At 59.2% G+C, this 27,469-nt stretch overlaps 1 protein-coding gene across 2 annotated transcripts in view; it reads right to left on the reverse strand.

Annotated features, from left to right (window-relative positions):
• The window catches only part of CPNE8 (copine 8), a 67,575-nt gene extending 40,106 nt beyond the window's left edge, over positions 1 to 27,469 (reverse strand). Inside the window, exons 1-6 of one of the 2 annotated variants that reach the window (XM_055118394.1) lie at positions 27,268 to 27,469; positions 21,436 to 21,476; positions 20,694 to 20,740; positions 12,088 to 12,191; positions 11,195 to 11,234; positions 5,696 to 5,772 (exon numbers count right to left, since the gene is read on the reverse strand). In XM_055118394.1, coding sequence (XP_054974369.1) covers positions 5,696 to 5,772; positions 11,195 to 11,234; positions 12,088 to 12,191; positions 20,694 to 20,740; positions 21,436 to 21,476; positions 27,268 to 27,362 — 404 coding nt within the window. In that variant the 5' untranslated portion in view covers positions 27,363 to 27,469. The remainder of the gene's footprint in view (positions 1 to 5,695; positions 5,773 to 11,194; positions 11,235 to 12,087; positions 12,192 to 20,693; positions 20,741 to 21,435; positions 21,477 to 27,267) is intronic. The other variant, XM_055118396.1, reaches the window with a different exon arrangement.

The raw sequence follows: 27,469 nt of genomic DNA on the forward strand, positions 1-27,469 counted from the left end.
GTGCTAACAGTTCTACATCTCTCATCCTGCCTGGACCACATGGACCCTCATATGCTTCTCCTGACTCTCCTTCCTGCCCAGAGCGTTGGCTGCTGCTTCCTCCAGCCCAACACAGTCAACCCAACCCTGAGCCCACGAGGGGACTGTCCATCACCCTCTATGTGCGGTCACCTGCAGGCCAACAATCAGTGCCCCCTGTGCCCACAGGGGACTATCCATCACCCTTGTGTGTGACCACCTGCAGATCACCCTCCATCCCCCACATCCTCCAGAAATACCCGCTCAGCCTCCATACGCTCCCCCATGCTCCAGATACCCTCCCTGTGCTGGCCTGTAAGTACATCGGTAGCTTATACTGGGCCATAAGTATAACTGTAACTGTAGCTGGGCTGTAAGTATATCTGTAACTGTAGCTGGGCTATAAGTATATATGTAACTGTAGCTGGGCTGTAAGTATATATGTAACTGTAGCTGGGTAATAAATGTAACTGTAACTGAGCTGTAAGTATATCTGTAACTGTAGCTGGGCTATAAGTATATATGTAACTGTAGCTGGGCTGTAAGTATATATGTAACTGTAGCTGGGTAATAAATGTAACTGTAACTGAGCTGTAAGTATATCTGTAACTATAGCTAAGCTGTAAATACATCTGTAACTGTAGCTGGGCTGTAAGTATATCTGTAACCATGGCTAGGATGTAAGTATATCTGTAACTGTAGCTGAGATGTAAATATATCTGTAACTGTAGCTGAGCTGTAAGTATATCTGTAACTGTAGCTGGGCTGTAAGTATATCTGTAACTGTAGCTGAGCTGTAAGTATATCTGTAACTGTAGCTGAGCTGTAAGTATATCTGTAACTGTAGCTGGGCTGTAAGTATATCTGTAACTGTAGCTGGGCTGTAAGTATACTGTAACTTACAGCTGGGATAAGTACATCTGTTACTGTAGCTGGTCCTTAAGTATAACTGTAACTCTAGCTGGTCCTTAAGTATATCTGTAACTGTAGCTGGGCTGTAAGTATACTGTAACTTACAGCTGGGATAAGTATATCTGTTACTGTAGCTGGTCCTTAAGTATAACTGTAACTCTAGCTGGTCCTTAAGTATAGCTGTAACTGTAGCTGGGCTCTTAAGCATGCCTATAACTGTAGGTGGGCTTCAAGTATGCCTGTAACTGTAGCTGGGCTGTAAGTATGCCTGTAACTGTAGCTGGGCTGTAAGTATGCCTGTAACTGTAGCTGGGCTGTAAGTATAACTAACTAGCAGAGCCGAGTGTAACCGTGAGCGTCCTGAAGCTGAGCTGTGAGTAGGACTCTACATGAAGATTTAAGTGCGGCTGCAGTCATGGGTGTAACTAACTGTGAGCATAAGTGCGGCTCTATTTGTGACTGCAACTGTGACTGTGAGCTTAAGTGTGGCTATCATCATGGCTGTAGCTGAGCTGTAAGTGTGGCTATAAATGTACTGTAATTGTGACTATAACTGAGCTTCAGTGTGACTATATCTATAATCCTGACTGTTAAGTGCAACTGGGACTTTCACCGAGTTCCAAGAGTGGCTGTGTCTGAGTTTTAAGACGTAACAGCCCAGGAGCCGAGCAACAGTGCAGCAGGTGGGGAATTTCCTTGCACGTGGCAGACCCGGGTTCAGTGCCCAGCACCCATTGGTTCCCACAGCCCGCCAGCAGTGATCCCTGAGCATAGGGCTGGGGGTAAGCCCTGAGTACCCCTGAGTGTGGCCCCCAAAGAAAGATGTGATCGCCCAGACCTCAAAGCTACCACACCGCCCTTTCTCAGGCCCCACACCTACGGCCCACATGCTTGTGGGGAGACGGACTGGCAGGACTTGACCTTTACTTGATATTCACTCCCCAGGAGGGGCCCCGACAGTGACGGCAGGAAACCATCTGACCAGGCTCACGCCCCCCAGGACCCCTGTTCTTAGGACTCACACGTCCATTTCTGGGGTCTTTCCTGTCTCTCTGTGAATTACAGACGCCCATGGCCACACCCCAGGAACTGGCCAGAGGGACAATAGGTGAGAACCTCCCCCAAAAGGAAGACCAAACAGTTTCACTGCATTCCCAAACACGGATATGATTAAAATCAACGTTCCAAAAACTCTCCCAATAAAGTGAAGGAGGGAATTCTCTCACATTCATCCTGTGAGAGCCAGATAAAGTCTCTGATGTGAGAGCCAGATAAAGTCTCTACAAGAAAACGACAGATGAAAATCTTCAACAAGGGATGGAGCAATAATAGCACAGCGGGGAGGGCGTTTGCCTTGCACGCGGCCAACCCGGGTTCAATTCCCAGCATCCATGTGGTCCCCTGAGCACCACCAGGGGTAATTCCTGAGTGAAGAGTCAGGAGTAACCCCTGAGCATCGCCGGGTGTGACCCAAAAAGCAAAATAATAATAATATAAAATAAAATCCTCAACAAGCTTCGATGCAAACATCTCGCACTGCATCTGCAAGCAGCCGCAGCCCGGTGAGAGCACGGCCCCGTGGGCTTCGCACAGGCACAGCACCATCGACCCTTACAAAAGCCCATCACCAAGGACCAAGGACAAAACCCATGTGCTCGTCCCATTTAAGGCAGAAAAGGCATCTGCCAACATTCAACACCCTTCCGTGAGTAAAACCACGGAACAATCCGGACTGGAAGGGAACGACCCGACCTGCTGCCTCCACACACGGAGAACCAAAGCAAACTGTCGTGTCAGTGGGGACTGGAGTGTCCCCGAGGCCCTCAGCAAGGCACAATGTTGGTTCTGCCACTTCTACCCAACCCCAAGTCGGAGAAAGGGCTAAGAGGCATCTAAATAGGCAGGAGGAAGGCACCTAGCAAGTTGCTTCAATTCGCAAACCAGCAAGAGGCCCTCAGACTCACACGGGGTGGGGACTATCCCCGGTGACGCATGCAGGCAAGAGCAAGGCCCCGGGCGGGGTCCCTGGCGTCCCCGAGATGGCCAGAGAGCAGGAGGAAAGGGAGACTGTCCCTTCCAGGGACACCGGGAGACGCCCACAGCTCCGCTGCCCCGGGAGACAGGAAGGAAGCACAGCAGTGACCCTGCCCGAGGAGGCTTAGCTGAGCAGAGCCGAGCGGCCTCACACCCCGCCCCCCTCCACCGGCCCGGCGCTGCGGGCCTGGGATGTCTGTGCAGGGCCCTGTCTGTGAGATCCGCCCGCACCCGCACCTCAGGGTCAGAGGCTCCTCTGGCCTGGCCATTATTCTCCGCACACACGCCCCAGCCTGGGAAGCACCAGCATCCATGCTACAGGGTTCATTTCCGTGTGCATGAGAACCACTAACATTTACTCACAGCCACGTGATCTCACAAATGCAAAGACGTGTGAATGTTGGCTGATTTTTTACCTCTAGGTTATATTTTACAACTGCCTGGGAATTCTGATTCCAATGCTGTAAAAATTCAGAATGTTTCCAGCAGAATAACAAGCCAGTGAAAAAGCTCTGATTGTTCAGCTCTATGCTGAGAATAGACAGAATAGTTTTAATATTTATATATGGTGAACGATTTACATAAATGTAATCAAGTTTGGTTCAAAATTGCCCTTTATCTAAGCTTGCTGAATTCCCAAACAGCTCTCTAAGGAAATTAAAAAAAAATAATGATGAAGGAAGGAAGGAAAGAGAGGGAGATGAGGTGATTTCAGTGGTCTTTTAGGAAAAAGGTGCTGGCTACATTTGACAGCCCTGACCCACTTGCAAGCCTCTGCTCATGTGTGTGAGAGTCTAGAGCAGGTGGCAGGTGTAGCTGCTAGTCTGGCAACCTTCATCTTCTGAAAAGTACATCACTCCAGTGTTTCTAAGGACTTCAGGACTCGGGGACTGAAAAGCCTCAGTTCAAGTGATGATCCAACACACTGCGGCAGGCCTGGCCCGCCCGAGCCTGGAGACCTCAGTGCAGCTGTTCATTATCTCAGGAGGACAAATATGACCCATCAACCTGAGATGTGGGCAGGAGCTCCGAAGAGAGACAGTCACGCCCAGTGCCCCAGCCGCAGCCCAGAGCAAGGGGCAAGACCCCAGGTCTTCAGGAGACCCTGCTGAAGCTCCCTGACGGTCTGACTGCTCTGGGCTGTATAGTACACATGCACACACTCACACTCATACACGCTCACATGCACAAGTGCACACGAATATTTACACGCATGCACATTCAGGCTCACACACTCACATACATGCCCATATACACATGTACACTCATACTTGCACACACACATTCACATGTGTTCTTATACATACACAATGGATTTTCACATGTGCACTCACATGTACACTCACATGCATGCACCCACATTTGCACACATGCACTCACACACATTTGTACGCATGCACTCACACTCACATATATTTGCATGCATGCTAAGATTTGCGCACACACATCTGCACATTTGCATGTATGCACTAACATTTGCACACACATCTGCACGTGTACGCTTACTTGCACAGTCCCGTGCACTTGCTGGGGCCTGCCATGGTGGCAGAGGCTGGCTCGCCCTCCAGCCCTGATGTCTGGGCCTTCCCTTGACCCTTTCTGGTGCCCCTGGGGGTCCCCTTCTTGAGCTCTGAGTCTGAGTGGGACCTGGGCCCAGGACAGCAGCTTCAGGCCCCAGCACCACCCAGCTGCCCCCTCCCCTGTGCCCTGTCACAGCTGCAGAACCTGCCTCAGCACAGCCAGGACAGAAGGGTCAGCTTTGGTCCCGGTTCCATCTGGGAGACTCTGCCCTGGTGGCCCGGAGCAGGGCAGCCGTGCTCCCCAAGCCTGAAGGTGCTCCTGGCCCTTTAGGTGGGGGCTGCACTGGCGCTTTGGCGGGGAAAGCAGGGTTGCACCTTCACGCCCCACGGACAGAGGACGCTGTGCAACGGCAGAAGCTGGACCCCTCCAGAGACAGGGGCGGGGACACAGACGCAGCCAAGCGAGGACACGGGCCACTGTGCGTGGCGAGAGGGGGGTAAAGCAGACATACAAGGAACATGTTTGCCCCGAACCGGAGCAGCCCAACAGCTGACGACGGTGAACCCAGAGCTGCCACGAAGAGGCGAGTAAAAGATGCATCTGTCTCTGTCACACCCGTCCTCAGACTCTCGGCTGAGTTCCCACAGACTAGGAGGAACAAATCAGTTTCACCCTAATCTACTTTCCGAAGTGAGAACAGTAACAGAATCCCAGAACCTGAAAAGATGAGGCTGGACTCAAATCCCTGTGACTGAGATAGCGAAGAGAACAAGCCACGGGGTCTGCAGTGAGCCGGGGGCACGTCGGGCACCTCTGCGTAGCTGCGCCCACGAGACCAGGTGCCGGAGAAGCCCTCGGGCCGCTCCAGAGAGCCGAAGGGCAGAAGGAAGACGGACACGTGAGTCCCTTGAATGTTTCTTGGAAGACGGGGCACGGCAGTGGGGAAAGACGGGACGGGAGCTGAGGCCTCCCGGGTCCTGGCACGACCCTGGGAAGCCCCCAAAGGGGGGACATGGCAGGTGGGCACTGGGCAGTGAGGAGGGACCTGGGGAGTGGGGCAGGGGTCGGGGGAGGAAGGGGCCGGGGGCTGACCCTGCAGCCCACCCTGGCAGAGTGCGTGACGCAGAGAAAACCAGATGCTGCAGAGAGAGCCCAGGACACTGGAGCCAGGACGGGGCCGGCGCACGTTTCCACCCAGGGGGATACTCACAAGATGGGCTTCTCCAGCCGACTCCCCTGGGAACCGACGATCTCCCCCAAGGTGCAGAACACTTGTCCCAGGAAGTCCTAAACGGGGAAGAAGGTGAGAGTTCATGAGAGCCCAGAGCACGGACAGTATCGCTGACACCCATCACCCGCTGGAACCCCAAAGCTGTAGCTTCCCTCAGAGGCCGACGGTGGGCACTGCAGGGCCCTGGTCAGCAACGTGCAAGGGGCCCTGGAAACAGGGACTCTGTTGGGGCCACTTCCTGTCGCTGCCTCGGGTGAAACAAACCCACAGAGCCAGGTGCACCCACCTGACTCCAGGCCACGTATGCCAAAGAGCCCGAGTAACATGGATGCAACAGAGCTGTCCACACAGCTGCTAAAATCCACAGCTCCCATAAAACAAAGCATCCACAAGACCACGACCCCACAACCCCTGGGGCCAATCAGATCACAGCACCCCCAAAGCCACAGCACCCCCAAAGCCACAGATCCCACAAAATCATAGCACCCATAAAATCACAGCACCCACTAAACCCCACCACCCACTAAATCCCAACACCCATAAAACCCCAAAGCCCACAAAACCACAGCACCCACAAAACCCCAGCTCACACAAAACCACAGCAACCATAAAACCACAGCACCCACAAAACCATGAAACCCACAGAACCACAGCATCCACAAAATCCACGGAACCACAACACCCATAGATTCACAGCACCTACAAAAACACAGCTCCCACAGAACCACAGCATCCTCAAAGCCACAGTGCCCACAAAACCACAACATGCACAAAACCACTGAACCCATAAAACTACGGCACTCAAAAACCATAGCATCCACAAAACCAAATCACACACAGTCACAACTCCCACAAAACCACAGCATTCAAAAACAAAGGCACCAAGAAGAAAGAGATATCTATTTAAAAAATCCCATTCATAATTGTGCCTCAGAAAATCGAGTACCCTGGGTCAGCTTAACTAAAGAGGTGAAGGACCTGTACAAAGAAAACTACAAAACACTACTTCAGGAAATAAAAGCAGACAGGAGGAAATGGAGAGGATGCGTCCCCTGCTCATGGATCGAGAGGATTAACATCATCAGAATGGCAATACTCCCCCAAAGCATTGTACAGATTCATTGCGGTCCCTATAAGGATGCCCGGTACATTTTTCGAAGAAACAGACAAAACACTGATGAAATTCATATGGAACAAAATATCCCCATGAATAGCTAAAGCAATCCTTGGGAAAAAGAAATGGGAGGCAGCATCTTTCCCAACTTCAAACTGTACCACAAAGCAGTAGTAATTAAAGCAGCATTGTATTGGGCTAGCAACAGACCCTCAGACCAGTGGAACAGAGTTAAATATACTGACACAGATCCTCAAATATCTGATCACTTAATCCTTGACAAAGAAATGTGAAGTGGAGCAGGTGGTGTTGGGAAAACTGGACAGCACATGCAAAAATAAATTGAACTCAGACCTCTGTCTAATGCCAGGCACAAAAGTCAGATCAAAATGGAATGAAAACCTCAATATCAGACCTGAATCCATAAGGTGCAGAGAGGAAAATGTAGGGAGAACCCTCCATGGCACTGAAGTTAAGTCATCCTTAAAGATGAAATACCACTGACCAAGCAAGTGGGAGCAAAAATAAACAAACGGGACTGCATTAAACTAAGAAGCTTCTGCACCTCACAGAGACCGCCCAAGGAATGGGAAGAATTATTTTCTGAATACCTGTAGGACAACATTGGTTTGTGCTTTCTCCTCTGCCACAAGGAGCTTAGGCTTACTGAGTAATACCCATCCCAGTGCTCCTGAAGCACTCCCATTTCCTTGGTAGCACTGTAGCACTGCTTGTCCCATTGTTCATCGATTTGCTCGAGCGGGCACCAGTAACGTCTCCATCGTGAGACTCGTTGTTACTGTTTAAGGCATATCAAATATGCCACGGGGAGCTTGCCAGGCTCTGTCATGCAGGCGGGATACTCTCGGTAGCTTGCTGGGCTCTCCGAGAGGGACGAAAGAATTGAAGCCGGGTCGGCCGTGTGCAAGGCAAGCGCCCCCCCCCCCCCGCTGTGCTATTGCTCCAGCCCCTGGTATTCATCTTTACCTTCTCTGTGCTCTGCTTTCTCTACCTGTCAATCACTCATTCCCCTAAGCAGTACCTGCGACTCGTAAAGTCAAAGTCCTCAGAAATTTCTGCTTTTGTATTTGTGAGTGGAATGTTGCTTTTTCTATTTCCTTATGTTCTTTGCATAGTTTACTTCAGAGCAGTGTCCTTTGCGTATAGACACAGGAAGACAGTTAATGCTATGCTTTTGTAACTTGGGAGTTAACGGACTCTGAATAATATTCACTCCTGGGCATCTGTTTACTCGATTTAAGCCTCAGTTGCCCTTAGTTCCTAGTATCCCCAAAACCAGGGTCTAGATGGACCCAGGGCATTGAAATGAGCCAGGCTAAGCACCATAATACTTAAGTTAAGAGCACGGTCATGGACAAATTCTGTCATGATCCAAGGAGAAACAACTGGATTAGGACCCTGCTAGAGTTAGGAAAGATCAATCTGGCCTGAGCACTGTAGTCTGGTGTCTATAGCAAGGTGTCCCCAGGGGAACCACCCTTTAAGCTTAATGTATCTCTTACTGTGTCCATACAAAATGACTAATATTAAGAAGTAGAGTTAAGATGAATGTTTAAACGGTTGTTGGACTAAGGAAAGGAGAAACACCCCCAGACGGTATTTCACCCTTGAGTGGATCTCCTGGCTGCAGCAGATCTTTGCCTTATCTTGGAAGAGCTGCCCCGAAGGAAGGGCTTTCATTTGTTGATTGTGCTCCCTGGCCTAGGAGTAGTTGCTCTGCCCAGTGCTCTGAGATGGGTGCTAGACAAAGGCACCTATAAACGACTGCCTACAAAACCACAGTACCACAAAACCACAGTACCACAAAACCACAGCACCCATAAAACCACAGGCCCCGCAAAGCCACAGCACCCACAAATCCCAACACCTATAAAACCAGAGTATCCACAGTACCACAGCTCCCACAGAACCATAGCACCTCAAAGCCATGCACCCACAAAGCCACAGCACCCACACAGCCACAAAACCACAGCACTAAAAACAAAGGCCGGCAGCACTCGGGCTCCCAGTCTGCCTGACTCGCTGCCTCTCCCCAGGCCCCTGAGGTGGGTCTGGAGCCAGCAGTGACCGCCCGGCAGAGTGGCCAGGCACAGGGGTCCAACTCAGTTCCTGCAGGTCGGCCGGCTCTCCGCTCCTCAGAGAGAACACCGCCCCCCCCCCGGCCCCCGTAACAGTCCCACAGAAATGCACGCCGCCGCCAGTCGGGCGGTTCCTGCAGGAAGTCCATCTGCCCACAGTGCGGAGAGGAAGGGAACAGATACTTCCCTGAGGAAGCCCAGCAGGTGGCCAACGGGCACACAGATGCTCAGCATCACTTATCAGCCCGAACGCTCCAAACCAAGACGGCAACGAGATGCCAGCCTCCGCCAGGGAGGGTGGCGCATATCGAGGGTCCTGGGAACCATCTGTGGCGAGGAGCCCTCGTCCACCGCTGGTGGGAGCACTGTCCCACGGGAGAGCCTGAGGGTTCACAGTGAACTTATTTTGAGCTCCAGATGCCAGATAATTCCACGTCTGGGTATCTATCCCCCAGGACAGAAGAAAGTTCATTCCAAGGATGTGTGCACGCCACTCGCCACTGCAGCTCGTGTGGCTGCTGAGTTTCAGAGTCAGCCTCGGTGTCCACAGGCCAGTGGGCGTGAAGATGTGGGAACTACAGTGGAATACTACACAGCTGTCAGGAAGGATGAAATCATGCAACTCGCGGCAACGTGGATGGAACTGGAAGACGTCATGTTAAGCCAGAGAAGGATGAACACGGGTGCAGATGAACACGGGTGCCATCACTTCCTTGTGGTATTTAGAATAACCGGGTGAGGGAACGCAGTGTCTTGAAGGGGTTGCCCAGCTCAAACTTGGCCCCACAGCAGAGGGAGAAGGAAAGACAGGGGCAGGGGGGGGGGGGGAGAGACAGATGAGCAGCAGAGGTGAAGTCAAGGAGAGACAGAGCCGAGTCTCCAGACCCCAGAGCCGCAGCACTGAGATCCGGGGCCCAGACTGACCCTAACTCAGAGAGGGGCCTCCCACTCTCCCGAGGGAGCGTAACAAGACACTCGCCGTGGCCACGGCACAGCACCGTGCCAGGCTGTCTCACTCTGGGCGCCCAGAGTGGGCGGGTGAGAGCCCTCCCCACCACGGGACCCAGACTCGGCAGCCGAACCCCTCCAGAACACAGCCGCGGCCTCACGCACTAGTGACCTATTCCTGGACACATCACAAGACACTCCCCACCCGTACTCCAAGAGCACCGCACCACGTGTGATGGGGTCCGAATCTTAGGCAACAAATCACAGAGGAACATATACATATATACACGCATATTTGAGAGCTAACAAGGTCGACCTTTAACAACACTTAGCGATCTCTTACAGAGGGTCCTAAAGGCCCCTGCGGAGCAGAACAGCCTTCACACTCTTTCCTCTAAGGATACTTTCTTGTAACACTGTCAGTGGTTTTTACATAACAAACAATACAAAATACACTACTTCAGTTCTGCTTTGGGACAGGGGTCAGGATTTGGGATGGAAACATCCATAATACGGGGGGGGGGGGGGGTGGGAAGGTGTCATGGTGGTGGGGTTGGTGTTCGAATATTAAATGTAATCAAATATTGTGAACTACTTTATAAAATAAAAAAGTTTTTTTTTAAAAAAAGAATTTTCCCCTGGATACCAGCCCCTGCAGCACCTGGGCGGGCACAGGGCACTCTTGGTCCCTCTCCTTCCCCTCCTCCTCCTCTCCCTCTTCCCCCCTCCCTCCCCCTTGTCTTCCCCCCTCCCGGTCCCCCCCTCGTCCCCCTTCCCCTCTACCCTCATCACCTTCCCTCCCCTCCTCCCTCTCCCTCCTCCACCTTTCCTGGAGCTCCCTGAGCTGACCCTGGGGCACTCGGCACACTGGTGGGGGACATGTGTGGGAAGGGCAAGGGGCACCTTGAACAGTGGGCAGGGGGCACCACGCTGTGGGTGAGCAGGAAGCAAACACCTCACAGACACTCACACTCACACACTCACACATACACACATACTTGCACACACACACTCATGCATACACACATATACACTCACACACATTCACAGACACATTCATACTCGTTCACACGCAGACATACACTCGCACATACACGTATGCACACTCATGTGCACTCACACTCACACACTCTCACTCTCGCACACCTAGCACCTGAACGTGCCATCCTAGAATCTGTAACAGGAGACTCCACTGTGACACATATTACAGAAAGCTCGTGGACATATTCTTAAACCTTTAAAACGAACACAAATAGCTATGATGCATTATATTATATGTAATCATAAAATACCATCAATATAAAAATATGGACTTACATGTTTGGATAAGTTAGGACTCTTTGAATCGACATCATACCTAAGAAATTAAAAAACATCAAACTCAAGTAATTCTAAATGTCCAAGCCATGTAAATCAAATAAAACAAATCCAAGTCCCATCTCCGCCGGGAGGAGCCCTTTCTCTCCCGCCCCCGCCCCCGGCCAAGCCCCAAGTCCTGGGGCCCCCCAGCACCCCTATCTGGGCCCCTGGGCTGAGCCCTGCGTCCCCTCAAGGCCCCGCCCCCACGGCCAGGCTGAGGTCCTGGTGTTACAGGATGAGCAAAGCTGTGTCTCCCCCGGGACGGAGACTGGGCTGTGTGCGGGTGTAGGCACGGTGTGGGGCTGGGCTGTGTGCGGGTGTGGGTGTGGGTGTGGGGCTGGGTGTGTGCGGGTGTAGGCATGGTGTGGGTCTGGGCTGTGTGTGGGTGTGGGTGTGGGTGTGGGGCTGGGTGTGTGTGGGTGTAGGCACGGTGTGGGGCTGGGCTGTGTGCAGATGTAGGCACGGTGTGGGGCTGGGCTGTGTGCGGGTGTGGGTGTAGGTGTGGGGCTGGGCTGTGTGCGGGTGTAGGCACGGTGTGGGGCTGGGCTGTGTGCGGGTGTAGGCACGGTGTGGGGCTGGGCTGTGTGTGGGTGTGGGTGTGGGTGTGGGGCTGGGTGTGTGTGGGTGTAGGCACGGTGTAGGGCTGGGCTGTGTGCGGGTGTAGGCACGGTGTGCGTGTGGGGCTGGGGTGTGGGTGTGGGTGTGGGCGTGTGGGACAGGATGTGGCTGTGTGAGGGTGTGTGGGGGACGGGGTGTGTCGCCCGCAGGGACATTCAGCCCCACGCCCTCGCGGGCTCCGCCCTGCCCCCCCACCCCGGCCTGAGCCCTCCCCGCGCCCCGCCCACACTCACAGGTCAAAGCGGAGGTTCTCTCTCTCCTCGAAGAAGTAGTCCAGAATGAACTTCCTCACGAAGTCGGGGTTCAGCGTGTTGTCGATGACTTCCGTCCTTCCGAACTGGGGGAGAGAAGGGTCAGAGCGAGGCCCGTCCAGCGCCCCTCCCCACGTGCCCCCCACCCCGCACGCCTCAGGCCCCAGGGCCTCGCTGCTCACATGCCCGCAGCCCACCCCGTCCCATGGGAACCCTCCGGGGACACACCAGGGGCACAGGCTAGTCCCCCTCTCAGGACCCACATTGGGACTCGGGCGTCCAGCTCAGGAGGGCCCCGGGACACACTCTGCCTGGCCCCCGTGCACCCCTTCCCGGCGTCCAGAGGACACAGAGAAGTTTCTGGAAGGCAAGGCTGTGCTGGCCATAGGTCAGCTGCCGGGATACCCAGCTCTCCTCTCACCCTCAGAACCAGGGCCAGGACATGCCCATCAGGGACACCTGGTTCCGCCCCCAGCACTTCACGCCCCCGAGTACTGTGCCAGGAGTAATCCCTGAGCACTGTGGCCACAAATCTTAATTTTGAAAAGATGTAAGTAAACTAAACCAGAGAGCAGCGTGCCCCATGGTGCCCCGGCTCGGTCTGCTCGGGGGCCAATGCAGCCCACAGCTCGGGCACCCACACGGGCCCAGGGCGCACCCCGGCCCAGCCCAGCACGTCTGCTCTGTGAGCACTGCGGGTACTCCCGCCCGCCTGAACCTGAGAGCAGGAGTGAGGGTAGGACCTGTGACCTCTGCCCGAGCCGTGGCCTTGAAAGCTGAGTGTCCACACAATGGGCCCGTGGTCATGAGCCGGGATGGAGCCGGGCCGGAGCCAGCAGCGCGGGGCCCAGGGGGCGGAACGTCAGCAGGCTCGAGTCCCTGTCCGGGATCACTGTCAACTGCTAATTTTGTTAAAATGCAAAACATTGTTTTTGTGAAGCTTCAGGCAAGAGCATCAGACAGTCGCGCCTTTGTCTGGCAGCGCCCGGCCGGCTGGAGCTGCCCGGACCAAGCCCCCTCCCACCTAGACGGCAGAGAACCGGGACTGCTCAGTGGCTAGACCAGCTCGCCGCCTGCGGGAGGTGAGCCAGGAGGGGCCCCGCGCGGCTGTGCAGGGAGGTCCTGCGCAGGCCGAGAGACGCCCAGGCGGGAGCACGGCAGGGCCTGTCCGCAGGGAAGAGAGCAGGACGCGGGGTCCAGCCATGAGCCCAGCTGAGGGCCCCTGAGGGCCGACGAGCATAGTCCATCCGGCCGATACTCCGAGGGGTGACAGAATCCCAGGGCAGGGCCGAGAGAGCACAGAGGGGAGGGCACTTGCCCGGAGCACGGCCAAGGCGGGTTCGACTCCCAGCACTGTGTATGGTCCCCTGAGCCCTGAAGTGGCCAAAAAGCAAAACAAAACCAAAAGACAAAAAATATCAGGGCAAGCGTGGGAAACCCTCAGTTTTCAATCTCCCTGTCCGTTCCGCATAAAGGGCGCCAAATGCGCACACACGGGTGCATTTGCCCAGAATCCCACATGCACTCACACATGTATGTGCACACACCCATGTCACACAGATACATGCATATGTACATATGTATTAGCCCATACTGTGTGTACATGTGTGCACATATGCAAGAGCTCACATCACACATATGTACAGCTGTGAATGTGTGTACAAGCCCACATCACATGTATATGTAAGGTATGCACATGTGTAATAGAACGAACCCATGTTGCATGTGTGCAGACATGTTTGCTCACACATATGCACTCCTGCACATACATGCATGAGACCACATCATGCATGTGCACATGCCTCTGTACGCAGACTTGGGTGCACACGCTGCGCGGGTTCCTTTTCTAATCAGAGCCAGCACTGCTCTGGTCCCCAGACTGTTTCACGGAGAGAAGCACCGAGTCCCCATGCTTCCTGACTCCCTGGGACTTTAGCTGGCACTCCTACGTGTAGGATAACATTGGTTTGTCCTTTCTCCCTTGCCACAGGGAGCTTAGGTTTATCGGGTTGCAGCCATCACAGTGCTCCCGAGCACTCCCATTCCTCTGTGCTTATCTGTAACCTCCTCTCTGTGCTCTCCTCCCCAACCAGTCTGTCACCTGATCAGGGGACCCTAATCGGACTCTGCTGACTTGTAAGGTCAGACTCTTCTGACTGAACTTGCCACTATCACTGTCACTGTCGTCCCGTTGCTCATCGATTTGCTCGAGCGGGCACCAGTAACATCTCCATAGTGAGACTTGTTACTGTTTTTGGCATATAAAATATGCCACAGGTAGCTTGCCAGGTGGGATAACTCAGTAGCTTGCCGGGCCCTCTGAGAGGGGCAGAGGAATCGAACCCAGGTCAGTCGTGTATTATAAGTTAAATATTGCTTTTCTCCTTCTCTTATGTCCTTTGCATAGTTACTTTAAAGCAACGTCCTCTCTTTATGGACACAGGGAGACAGTTAATATTATGCTTTTGTAACTTGGGAGTTAATTAACTAATAATTAATAATTATATCATTATAATTAATAACTCCCGGACATCTGCTTCCTCGATTGAAGCCTCAGTTGCCCTTAGTTCCTAGCACCCCAAAAGCAGAGTCCTGATGAGGGACTGAATGACCCAGGGCGAGCTGTGAGCTACCCTGGCATCAAAATGGGCCAGGCCAAGCACCATGATACTTAACTGTAAGTTAAGAGCACGGTCATGGACAAACTCTGTCAGGACCCAAAAGAGGTAACTGAATAAGGACCCTGCTGGGGTTAGGAAGACTAACCTGGCCTGAGCACTGTGGTCTGGGATATATAGGGAGATGTCCCAGGAAGAACCAAACTTTAAGCTTGATGTATCTCTTACTGTGTCCATCCAGAATGATTAATATTATGAATGTTTATATGTTTGTTGGGCAAGGAGAGGAGAAACACACCCATGGGATTCCGCCCTTGGGCGGGTCGTCCTGCTGGATGAGAATCTGTCCTGGAAGCAGCTTCCCCTGAGGAAAGGCCTTACCTCTGCTGATTGTGACCACACCTGTGTGTAACTCTCACCCTGACCCCTCTTCTTTGGGAGATACTAAGGCTGTGAGAGTGGGCTGGGGGTTCCAGAAGGAGAAGGAAGTAGGATGTAAGGTGGGCTGAGGAGGCAGAGGCAGGAAGGAAGGAGGAAGGACCCGAGAGGGGGAGGAGGGGCCTGGGCCGGGGGATCTGGAGGAGGACGAGAACGGAGATGGCGACGGAATAAACTGCAGCGGACGCCAGCCAGCCTGGCCCTCAATCCCTGCTTCCTCTGCCCGTCGCCATTGGCCTCCCCCAGGTGGGGAAGCGGCGTGAGACCACCAAACGCAGGCGGCAAGAGAGAGAGCCACGGCGAGGCCCTTTAGTATTTTACTTTTGAATACACACCTACGGGGACAGAAGGCGGGGAGCACTGTTCGGGGATTCTTTCCCTACAGAAGCGCCGCTGGTCAGAACCAGGCTTGGCTTCTGCCAGTGGTTCAGGCCATCTCTTCTGCAAACACTAGAAAAATCAGGCAAAATATGGAAATAGTCCTTAAGAAGGCACCAGAGAACCCGTGAAGCTAGAGCTGTGGTCCCCACCTGGAGGAAAGAAAGCAGAGATGCACAGATGCTTCTGAATGGGACCTGCGGCGGGGAGACTCCGGGTTACAGGCGAGAGAGAGAAAAGGAAAACCCTCAGGCCCAGAGGGCCTGGGAGACGGTGCAGTGGTTGGGGCTGACGGGGCACTGTGGTCAGCTCCACCCCCACAGCCCCCTGAGCACTGCCGGGCACAGCCTGAGCGCCCCCCCCCCCCCCACGCTGGCAGCACGGCACCCGGGCCTTGTGCTGAAGCACTTGCCCTCCGGAGGAGTCCCTAAGAATCTCAGGGGCAGGGTGGCTCAAGGGGCAGAGCACGGCAGCTCAGAAGAGACCCCCTGTGGGTGTGGCCCCTATGCACATGTTCCACCTATTGGCCTCCACGGGCATTTGCACGGAGCCGGGCCTGGGCGGCCACGGGCCCAAAAGGCAGAAAGACTCAGAATGGGGCTTGGTGGCCAGGGGGCACAAGGAGGCCGGTTCTGGGGGCCCAGCTTGGCCTGGAGGCGGCAGGGGGGAGGAAGGAAGCCAGATAGCAGGGGTGAGCGAAGGAGAGGCAGGAGCCCCTGCCTGGTCAGCTCAGGGCCCGGCGTCCTGGCCTGGGGACGCTACAGGCCGATGGCCCCACAAACACGGCCCCCTGAGGAGGGGACCAGACCAGGTCCTGCACTCCAGAGCTCCTGAACACTCATCCAGGAAGTCGGCAGAACCAAAGCTGCTCCACACAGGGCTGAGGCAGGGGGGTTGCTCGCAGGGGCGGCAGCGGGCCAAGATGGAGTCGATCAAGGACCAGCCGACCGCCCGCAGGCGCGTGAGACTGCCCGCCGCAGGCCCGGCACACAGCGGACTCTTTCGGAATCTGCCTCCCTGTAGGATCCCCACGACGAGCAACTCCCCTCGTCAGCCGGCAATCAGGCCGCGGCTGCTTTGATTGCCCAATCAGCCGAGAAGGACTCGCGGGCACTGTCCCTTCTCCCGCCCGGAGTGACAAGGAGCAAGGCTGAGAGGTGAAGGTGGAGATACGTAACGAAGCAAGAAATCGTGGAACGGCAGAGTGACCCCAACATCGGGCAGTCTAGAGGCACTAAGTGAAGGGCGAAGGCTGGTGACGTGGGTTTACACTCCGGCCTAAGTGAAGGGCAAAGGCTGGTGACGTGGGTTTACACTCAGGCCTAAGTGAAGGGCGAAGGCTGGTGACGTGGGTTTACACTCAGGCCTAAGTGAAGGGTGAAGGCTGGTGACGTGGGTTTACACTCAGGCCTAAGTGAAGGGCGAAGGCTGGTGACGTGGGTTTACACTCCGGCCTAAGAACCTCAGCAGAGACCAGCTCTGGACGCAAAACCCCCGGGAAAACTTAGAGAGAGTCCGTGAAAGCACAAACTCTGCCGCAGAAGGAAACAAAGCAACGGGACTTCCCAAAGTGGGACTCGGGGCCAGAAGCTGCCAGGGAAGGAGACAGCCAGCGCATCTTGTGCTGGCCTGAGCACTGCTGGGGGAGCACAGGCGCACTGGCGAGAGAGGGGAGTAGGGGCTGCTCCCATAGCAACTGGGAATGACAGGAACATACAGACTTGACAGCACAGCGGAAGCCGCAAGCCCCAGCACGGGGAGAGGGAACCGGAAGAAGCGGAGAAAGAATGACGCTCCGGCCGGCACGAGCCCGCCCAGCCCAGCCCGAGTGGGAACTCTCGAACCCCGCAGATCCGGAGGAGCTACTACAGCAGTGAGCAAGCAGCAGGCCAGTTGCTCGCTCAGCCCGACTGCACACAGGAACCGCACCTTGCCCGTCTCTGCAGGAGGTGAGCACGCGGCCCGTCTACACGGGAGGCGAGCACGCTGCGTGTCCACACGGGAGGCGAGCACGCCACGTGTCCACACGGGAGGCGAGCACGCGGCCCGTCTACACGGGAGGCGAGGACTGCCCCGTCTCTTCGGGAGACACAGGCGGCGAGCACTGCCCCGTCTCGGCGGAGGTGAGCACTGCCCTCTCCTTAGGAGTGGGCTGGCTCTGCTTTAAAGCGCCGGTGGGTGTCCTGGGGCCAGAGACTGGGAAGTGAAGAGCGAGGGAGCTGAGGGGCCGTCAGGAGAGCGCCCGGCTCACTCTCAGCCCGCCCCCATGCCAGCCTCAGTGGGCCCACAGACGCAGAAGTGGGCTCTGCATGGGGCACTGACTCGCCAAGGTCCGGGCAGCCTCCCCGGGGGGGGCAGCAAACCCCTCGGGTGCAGGAGACACCGAGTCAGGTCTGTGGGCGAACAGGACACAGCTCAGGCGAGAAGGGCAGCCCAGCGCTGACCAGCCAGGCTCCAGGGCCTCCGGCTCCGGCTCCACACGGCTCCACACAGCCTCACACACAGGCTCACACACGGCTCCTCACACACGGCTCCACACGGCTCCACACAGCCTCACACACGGCTCCACACGGCTCCACACAGCCTCACACACAGGCTCACACACGGCTCCTCACACACGGCTCCACACGGCTCCACTGGCAGCCTCACACACAGGCTCACACACGGCTCCACACGCAGCCTCACACACAGGCTCACACACCGCTCCACACACAGCCTCACACACGGCTCCACACGGCTCCTCACACACAGCTCCACACGGCTCCACACGCAGCCCCACTCGTGGCTGTACACGAGCCTCCTCTTGCTGCAGGGCACGGCAGCTCTGCCCCTCAGCCCGGACTCGTGCCACGGACCCCGGCCCTCCCTCCCGTGAGCTGCAGGCCCGGCAGGCGGGAGGCCGGTCACCCGCCGCCCCCCTCCCCACCCCGTGGCCTGCCCACCCTTCGGGGCGCCCTCCTGAGGGTCACGGTGGAGTGAAGGGCAGGATGGGCCGAGAAGGCTCCTGGGGGGCGGGCCGTGCCGGAGGCCCAGAGAGCCGCGTGGCGGGAAGGACGTGCCGCCCGCTCTCCCCGCGTGGGGTGGCTCCCATGGGGACAGCCAGAGCCGTGGTGGGTGGACACCGCGGCCCGGGGTCAGCTGCCCTCTCCCACCACTGACCGCCAGACCAGCTCCTTCAGCCGCTGCGGCCAGCCAGGGCCAGTCTCTCAGAGATAATCGTGGTAAAGCCTGTTCCCAGCCGGCTCACAGCCGACAGCTGCTGGGCAGCCAGGCAGGCCGCGGGGTGGGCCTCCGGCACGCAGGGACCCCCAAGCACCTCCAGGTGCCCAGAGCCTGCTGAGGACGGGAGCAGGAGTGCCCCCTGAGCACTGGGCCGGGAGCAGCCCCTGAGCACTGCCAGGGACCCACGGACTGACAGGAAAGGCGCTGCGGCATGCAGAGGTGCAGGCCGGCCTCCGGAGCCTGGAGCACGGCTGGGTTGCGCCCGCTGCTCCCCTGCAGAGACGGGCACGGCCGCCCTCGGGCACGGCCCCGAGCCTGGCTGCGGCTGAGAGCTTTCACTTGAAAAGCAGTTACTCCAAGGGCCTCTGGCAAGGCACAGCTGCTGGAGCTTACCTGAGAGCAGGGGGTGGGGGGCCAGTGCTGCCAGACTGGCTGCTCCGGACCCCAACAGGACCCGGTTCCTGATGGCTCCGTCCCTCTCCCTCGGGCGCGGCTGTCGAGCGCGTTTAACTTCCCTTCCCGCACTCACGCACGGCCCGCCCGCGGGGGCTCCAGGGACCCTCTGATCAGGGCTCCCGCCCGGCCCACGGCCGCTGCTCCGTGGCCCCACCGACACGGTGTCCACGCGTGTCCTTTGGCGCGCCCGGGGCATCGCGGGGAAACGCCACCTCACACGCACAGAGACGGGGGCCAGCGGCGCCGCCAGTGTGACTCGAACACGGGGAGGAGGCTGAGGCTGGGGGGCTCTGGGAGGCCCCGGGGGCCCTGCTGACCCAGGCCCGGGGCTCCCACCTCCAGCCCACGTCCCATTTCTGCTCCTGCCCTGCTGCATCGGGCCACACCCTTCCCCCCACACAGCAGGGCTGAGCCGGAGCTCATCCTGGCACAGTGCTCAGTCTCTGAGCACAGAGCTGGGAGTCACCTCTAAGCACTGCTGGGTGTGGCCCAGACACGGGGAAAGGCTCTGAGGGGCCAGGGAGGTAGTTCGGGGACAGAACACGTGCCTGGGCGTCCTGTCCCAGCCACCGCACAGCCCCCGAGCCTCGCAGGGCGACCCTGAACCTCAAAATAGCTGGGCCAGGAATAGCCAGGAGGGGCCAGGGCGTGAGTGCCAGCGAGAGGCGCCATGCGAGAGTTCTGAAGCCCCCTCCCAGACACCGCTGGGGCCACGGGACGCTGCCCCGTCCAGCCCAGCCCACGGGGCCACGGGATGCTGCCCCGTCCAGCCCACTGGGGCCATGGAACACAGCCCCGCCCAGCCCAGCCCACGGGGCGACCATGCAGCCCTCACACACAGGCTTCTCTGCCTGTGGAGCTCGGGCCTCTGGCTGACGCTGGACAGGCTCCTGGTCAGCACTGGTGCTGGTGTGGAAGCAAAGCCGCTGCAGGCCGGGGGAGGCCACGGCACTGCTGAGGGGACCCTGTCAGCGCTGGGCATCCCCTCCACCGCACAGCTCTGCTGGGGGCTCTGCACCTGCTCCACCAGCGTCCCCAAGGGCAGGAGCAGAGCGGGAGCAGGGGGCGCTGGGGCCACAGCGAGGCCAGACCCAGCCCTGCCAGCTGACCCGACACGCCCCTCGGAGCCTTGAGCATGGAAAAGCAAGTGTGAGCGAGAACATTCCACAGGAGGCCCTGCCCACTGGGTGCTCTGGCGGTCAAAGACGGGACACAAAGACGCCTTCCCGGGGCTGGAGCGACAGCACAGCGGGGAGGGCGTTTGCCTTGCACACAGCCGACCCGGGTTCAATTCCCAGCATCCCATAGGGTCCCCTGAGCACCACCTGGGGTGATTCCTGAGTGCAGAGCCAGGAGTGACCCCTGTGCATTGCCAGGTGTGACCCCCCCCCAAAAAAAAACAACCAAAGACGCCTTCCACCACAGGAAGAGGCGGCCAGCCCCCGCCCCCGGCACCCACGGGGAGGGGGCGCTCACCTCTCTCCACTCCTTGTTGCCGACTCCCTGCACGTACAGGACACAGACTGCAAAGGGGGGAGAAGCACAGAGACACAGTCAGAGCGCAGCACCCTTCAGCTGCCCGAAAATGGCATCAAGGCGAACTGCCATCCCGAGCCTTCCGCTCGCAAGGGCATGACCACTTAACCCGCAAACGACGAAAAACTTCCCTAAGGGAACAGGAGAACCAGGACGTGAGTTAGACACAAACATGCTCCATCCTGGCACCTTCACGCCGACTCCCGCTTCCCTGCCCGGCTGCCCTGGACACGGGGGAGGGCGGCTGGACACGGGGCCACGCCCGAGGCAGCCTGTGCTGGCCACCAGCCCGCTCATTCTCTGGGCAAAGGGCACAGAGACCCGGCCACGGGAGAGGAGGCCACGGCATGTGCGGGCTGGGGAGGGAGTGAGGGAGCTGAAGGGGAGGCCCTTCCCTGCCCCTCTGACGGGCCGCCTCCGGGCTGCACAGTGGCCATCGGGGTCACTCACAGCTCAGAGACTGAGCCCGCGGGGGCCCGGCTGCAGACAGGGTGGTGGCAGGTGCTGACCCAGGGTCGGGGGACGCACTCCTGCACGCTCCTCTGTGGGGCTCTGCCTTTCCCGGGAGCAGCGGGGACACTGGGGTCTCTGGGTCGGCCCGACTCCGGCGCCAAGGGCCTCCCGGGCCTTTACAACACGGGAGGAAGAACCCTCTGTAACCCCGGCACGTGGCCATACTCACTCGGGTCCGACTTGGAGAAGGTGTCTCGGTCCAGGAGGTTCCTGGGGACAAGGCGGAGAAGGTCGTGAGCACGTGGCAGCCCGTCCCCACCACGTGGTCCGAGGGCTGAGCCAGAGGCTGATTCTAGCTGCCCCGCTGGTCCCCGAGCACTGCAGGGAGAATGCACCATCCCGGGGCCTCCGGTCCTTGGGACCCACCAAACCCTCCTCGTGCCGAGCCCAGAAGCACCGAGCAGACAAGGGGAGTCCGCGGCCCTCAAACGCAGTAAGAAGTGACCGGCACAACCCGCAGGCGAGAGAGCCCGGCTTACGCCCCAGCAGCCATGGACCCGAGCACAGAACCAGGAGTTTTCTCCCAGAAAACAGAAATGAAGTGAGAGGCCAGCCAGACCATGAGAGACACGCTCGCCCGACCCACTCAGAGCTCCCCCAGCTGGGACAGGGGACGGGCCTTTGTGGACACGAAATGCACCCAGCCCCCGAGCCCAGCAAAGAACAAGCAGGTGGGACAAGGCTGCCTGACCTCTGACCTCTGAACAGAGGCACCTGGAAAGGCCCAACCCCTGAGCCTGGCAGAAGATGGGGATGGAAGGTCCCTGAAGGCACCTGTGGTGACCGGCCCACTCAGAACCACTCCTAGGCGCTGGAGAGACACGCCTCCCTCAAATGCCCGTCCACATGGGGCCAACAGAGACCCCTATCCACTCAACCTCCAGCCCAGACCCCATCCACTCAGCCCCCAGGCAGACCCCCGTCCACTCAGCCTCCAGCCCAGACCCCGTTCACTCAGTCTCCAGCCCAGACCTCGTCCACTCAGCCTCCAGCCCAGACCTCGTCCACTCAGCCTCCAGCCCAGACCCCGTCCACTCAGCCTCCAGCCCAGACCCCCGTCCACTCAGCCCCCAGCCCACACCTCGTCCACTCAGCCTCCAGCCCAGACCCTGTCCACTCAGCCTCCAGCCCAGACCCCGTCCACTCAGCCTCCAGCCCAGACCCCGTCCACTCAGCCCCCAGCCCAGACCCCGTCCACTCAGCCTCCAGCCCAGACCCCCGTCCACTCAGCCCCCAGCCCACACCTCGTCCACTCAGCCTCCAGCCCAGACCCCGTCCACTCAGCCCCCAGCCCACACCCCCGTCCACTCAGCCCCCAGCCCAGACCCCGTCCACTCAGCCCCCAGCCCACATGCCCGTCCACTCAGCCCCCAGCCCAGACCCCATCCACTCAGCCTCCAGCCCACACCTCCGTCCATTCAGCCTCCAGCCCAGACCCTGTCCACTCAGCCCCCAGCCCAGACCCCGTCCACTCAGTGACCAGCCCAGACCCCGTCCACTCAGTGACCAGCCCAGACCTCATCCACTCAGCCTCCAGCCCAGACTCCCATCCACTCAGCCTCCAGCCCAGACCCTGTCCACTCAGCCTCCAGCCCAGACCTCGTCCACTCAGCCTCCAGCCCAGACCCCCGTCCACTCAGCCTCCAGCCCAGACTCCCGTCCACTCAGCCTCCAGCCCAGTCCTCTGTCCACGCGCCTCCAACCTGGCCTGTCAGGCCTGTGCCCCTGGAAGCCTCCGCGTGGGCTGCAGGGACTGGCCAGGGCCCTTGCACCCCACAAACCTGTTTAACCCCGGGAACACCTATAGGTCCCCGGCCCACCAAGAGGGGCCCCTGAGCACAGGACCAGGAGTAACCCTGAGCTCCGCCAAGTGTGCTCCCCACCAGGAGAGAACTGGAAAGCGCAGCTCCCGTTCTGGCCGACCGTCCTGTCCGTGCAGGAGCGGCTCCCTCCGGCGGGCAGGCCGGACCCTCCAGAACACGCGTGGCCCCCTGCACCCTCAGCTGGAGGGCTCTGCCCCCCCAGCCCTGCAGCCTCGGCCCTGCCGACCCCCCCAGGCAGCTGCTAGAAGCTTCTCCAGGAGCAGCCATGCTCAGCCACCTCCCCCGGGGACACGACACCAAGCCCCCGGCTCCTCGCCCGCACTGGGCTCCTGCTCGTTCCTTCGGAGCTTTCTAGAAAGGTGAAGTACGATGGCATCGAGTGTGTCGGGAGCCTGAGCAGCTGGGACGCTCCCGCCGGTGCCAGAACTACCCCGTGGATGGGTACAAGGCTGCAGATCTAGGGGAACTCAGGGACCACTGCCTTGAGGGGCACAGCGACAAACTCAGGGGTGCGGGAGCACCCGGCTCTCGAAGAACTTGCGTGTGCCAAGGAAACGGAGCGGCCTGCGGAGATCAATGAGGAGTCAGATATGGGCTCCTCGCGCTGGGGGGGACAGGCGTGAACACTCGTGAGACAGGGCGGATCAATACGGGAATCATTATGCAGCAGAAAAGTACAGGAAAGTACAAGAGCTGTGAGTGGGCGCAGCGAGGAACGCCACCCGCGGCTGCCGGAGCCGGAAGGAGCCAGAAGGAGCCGGAAGGAGCCGGAAGCTGGGGGGGCAGGTGCGTGGGCTCCACAAAGGAGGGTCAGGCTCCGAGCAACTGCAGAAATGGCACCCACGGGGCTGGGGGCTCTGGGAGGGGCAGGGGGCGCCCTGCAGGGAGCAGGGGACCACCCCGAGGGCACTGGACAGCAGCGGAGACTCCCCACTGGCCAAAAGAGAGAAAGTCACCCCCACCGGGGCAGAAGCGAGTGTCACAGGGTGGGCACGGCGAAGGGAGGCCAGAGCTGACCAGACCCCAAGCTCCTCACTGAGAGAACAGGGACACACACACACATACACACACACACACTCACACACACACACACACTCACACACTCACACACACACTCACTCACACACACTCACATACTCAGGCAGGGCCCAGGGCGCACACACACAATCACACACACTCACACACATACTCAGGCAGGGCCCAGGGCACACACAGACATTCACACAAACACTCAGGCAGGGCCCAGGACACACACACACACACACACACACACTCACATACACAATCACACACACTCACACACATACTCAGGCAGGGCCCAGGACACACACACACATTCACACAAACACTCAGGCAGGGCCCAGGACACACACACACACACTCACACATACACTCACATACTCAGGCAGGGCCCAGGGCACACACACTCACACACACACTCACACACATACTCAGGCAGGGCCCAGGGTGCACACACACACACACACACACTCACACATACTCAGGCAAGGCCCAGGGCACACACACACTCACACATACACTCACACACTCAGGAAGGGCCCAGGGCACACACACACACTCACACACACTCAGGCAGGGCCCAGGGTGCACGCCCACGCGCGCGCACACACACACACACACACACACACTCACACACATACTCAGGCAGGGCCCAGGACACACACACACATTCACACAAACACTCAGGCAGGGCCCAGGACACACACACACACTCACACATACACTCACATACTCAGGCAGGGCCCAGGGCACACACACACACACACACTCACACACACACTCACACACATACTCAGGCAGGGCCCAGGGTGCACACACACACACACATACTCACACATACTCAGGCAAGGCCCAGGGCACACACACACTCACACATACACTCACACACTCAGGAAGGGCCCAGGGCACACACACACACTCACACACACTCAGGCAGGGCCCAGGGTGCACGCCCACGCGCGCGCGCACACACACACACACACACACATACACACTCACACACATACTCAGGCAGGGCCCAGGACACACACACACATTCACACAAACACTCAGGCAGGGCCCAGGACACACACACACACTCACACATACACTCACATACTCAGGCAGGGCCCAGGGCACACACACACACACACACTCACACACATACTCAGGCAGGGCCCAGGGTGCACACACACACACACACACACACACACACAGAGGCACGCTGGGCCAGGGCAGAGTATCAGCATCAGGCAGGCGCCCAGGGACCAGAGCAGGGCCCACGTCTCAGACAGGGGCCTCGGGGTAAGTTCCTCTGACCTCACTGGCCTCTGTGGGGTCTGGGCTGACCTGCCCCCTGCCAGCTCCTGGACACAGCCGTGCCCTGGGTCAGAGATAAGAGGAGCAGCAGGAAGCAGGTGCCCCACAACACGGCCTTGGGGCTCCTCCCAGGGCCAGGCTCTGCCCGTGTCCCCGGAACCTTCCAGAAGTGGCGGCCATCACCGCCCATTCGGGGCAAAGCACGAGAGTGACTCAGACCAGAACCCAGACAAGAACCCCGGTGACACCCACTCCCAGGGGGCTCAGGGCTTTGCTCTCGCCACACTCCACAGCAGGAACCTGACCCCGGCCTCAGGGGCACAGCCCACGGAGGGACACGGCAGGACACGACCCTGGCCTACAGGGCACAGCCCACGAGGGCCCAGCAGCAGGCGCCAGGTCTCGGGGGACACGGGCCACCTCCCACCTTCCCTGGGCACCTCATTTCTAGTAAGTGCTTCACTTAGGGTGCGCTGGGGAGTCCGCCTGGGACTGTCCCCGTGTGGCCACAGGTGAGACACGCCCTGGGCCAGGAGCCACCGGCGGTCAGCACACTGCCCCCAGGAACCCACTCACTGCCCTCCCGCAGGGCCTGGCCCCGAGCAGCCTGCTGCACAACTGAGGCTGTCCGCCAGCATCGGGGCTGTCCACACACCCTGCACTGGCCACGTGGGCCCCCAGCTGGGGCCACGGCAGACCTGGGAGGCCCGCCAGGGACCCCGGGAGGAGGCCCGCCAGGGTGGTGACCTCCATCTCTGCCGTCCTCCGGGTGCCGGGCTAACCACAGACACGGCTGGGGCAGGCGGCCCTCCTTCCCCGGGGCCCGTCACACACCTTCTGAGGAGGCCGCCCGCCTTCCGGACTCGAGCTGGTTAATGCAACTGACCTAGAAACCCACGATCAACACTGACCACGGAAAGTGGGGCCGGCTCAGCTGAGGGAGAGGTAGAGGGGCCTGAGGGGGCTGGCGCCCACCTGCGTCTCCCCAGCCCGCCCCTGGCTTCAGAGAAGGGTCCGGGAGCTGCGCCCAGGAAAACACGTGAGTGGACGGTGGGCTTTGCTCCCAGGAGCCTGTGGCCTCAGGCTGTGACCCCTGGGCCAGAGCCCACCTCACCCCAGGGGCTGGAGCACAGCGAGGGCCCCGAGTGGTGTCCAGGATGAGCTGGTGCCCAGACACTGCAGCTGCCACAGGGTCGGGTAGGGACGGGTGTGAGGGGCTGCTCCCAGGGGACCCCACCAGGCCCAGGTCTGCTCCGACTCAGACACACGAAGCCAAGTGGCCGCATGAGCAGGGAGGGCCGGGGGAGGGGTGCCGGGTCCCCAGGGGGTGAAAGTCAGCAGGAAACTCGGGGTCCAACGCTGGGCTCCGCACCACCCTGGCCAGCTGGTGTCGTGCCCAGAGCGTCCACTGCCCTGTGGGCCCGAAGCCCCCAGCCGGGGACTCCGCCTTGAGCTGACCCCCTCCCACCAAACCGCCCTCCTCAGTGCTCACCCCCCAAAATCACTGGGTACATCTGCAGAGCTGCCCCGAGAGTCCGGGGGTCCCTGGCCCCTTCTGTCCTCCAAGTTTGGAGGCTGGAGGGGAGGGCAGGGGTCTGGCGGGAAGGGCCGAGCAGCCCCGGCCGCGTCCCCGAACCCCGCCTTGGGGTTTGCGCGGAGGGACCGGGCAGCGCGCACGGGGCAGGGGCGCGCGTCCCCCTCCCGCGAGGCCCGGGCGGGCGGGCAGCGGGCAGCGGGCACCGCCTGGCCCCGCGCGAGGGTCCCGCAGCCGCCGGCCGCTGAGTCACGCCGGGAACTTTTCCGCGGGTCCCGGCGGAGGTGCCCGCGCCCCCCGCCCGCCGGGACCCCCGGCCGCTCACCTGCACGACACCGACAGCTCCACGCGCGTGGCGGGGATGGCGGCGCCCAGCGGGCTCAGGTCCGAGAGCCCCGCCGCGCCCCGCCGCCTGTCCATCCCGCGGCCACCTCCCGCCGGACTCCGCGAGCGGCGGCGCGGGGCGGGCCGGGCGGGGCGGGGAGCGGGGCGGGGAGCGGGGAGGGCAGAGGCGCGGGGAGGGCAGA

The sequence above is a fragment of the Sorex araneus genome, chromosome 10 (assembly GCF_027595985.1).
Source record: "Sorex araneus isolate mSorAra2 chromosome 10, mSorAra2.pri, whole genome shotgun sequence".
Lineage (NCBI taxonomy): Eukaryota > Metazoa > Chordata > Mammalia > Eulipotyphla > Soricidae > Sorex > Sorex araneus.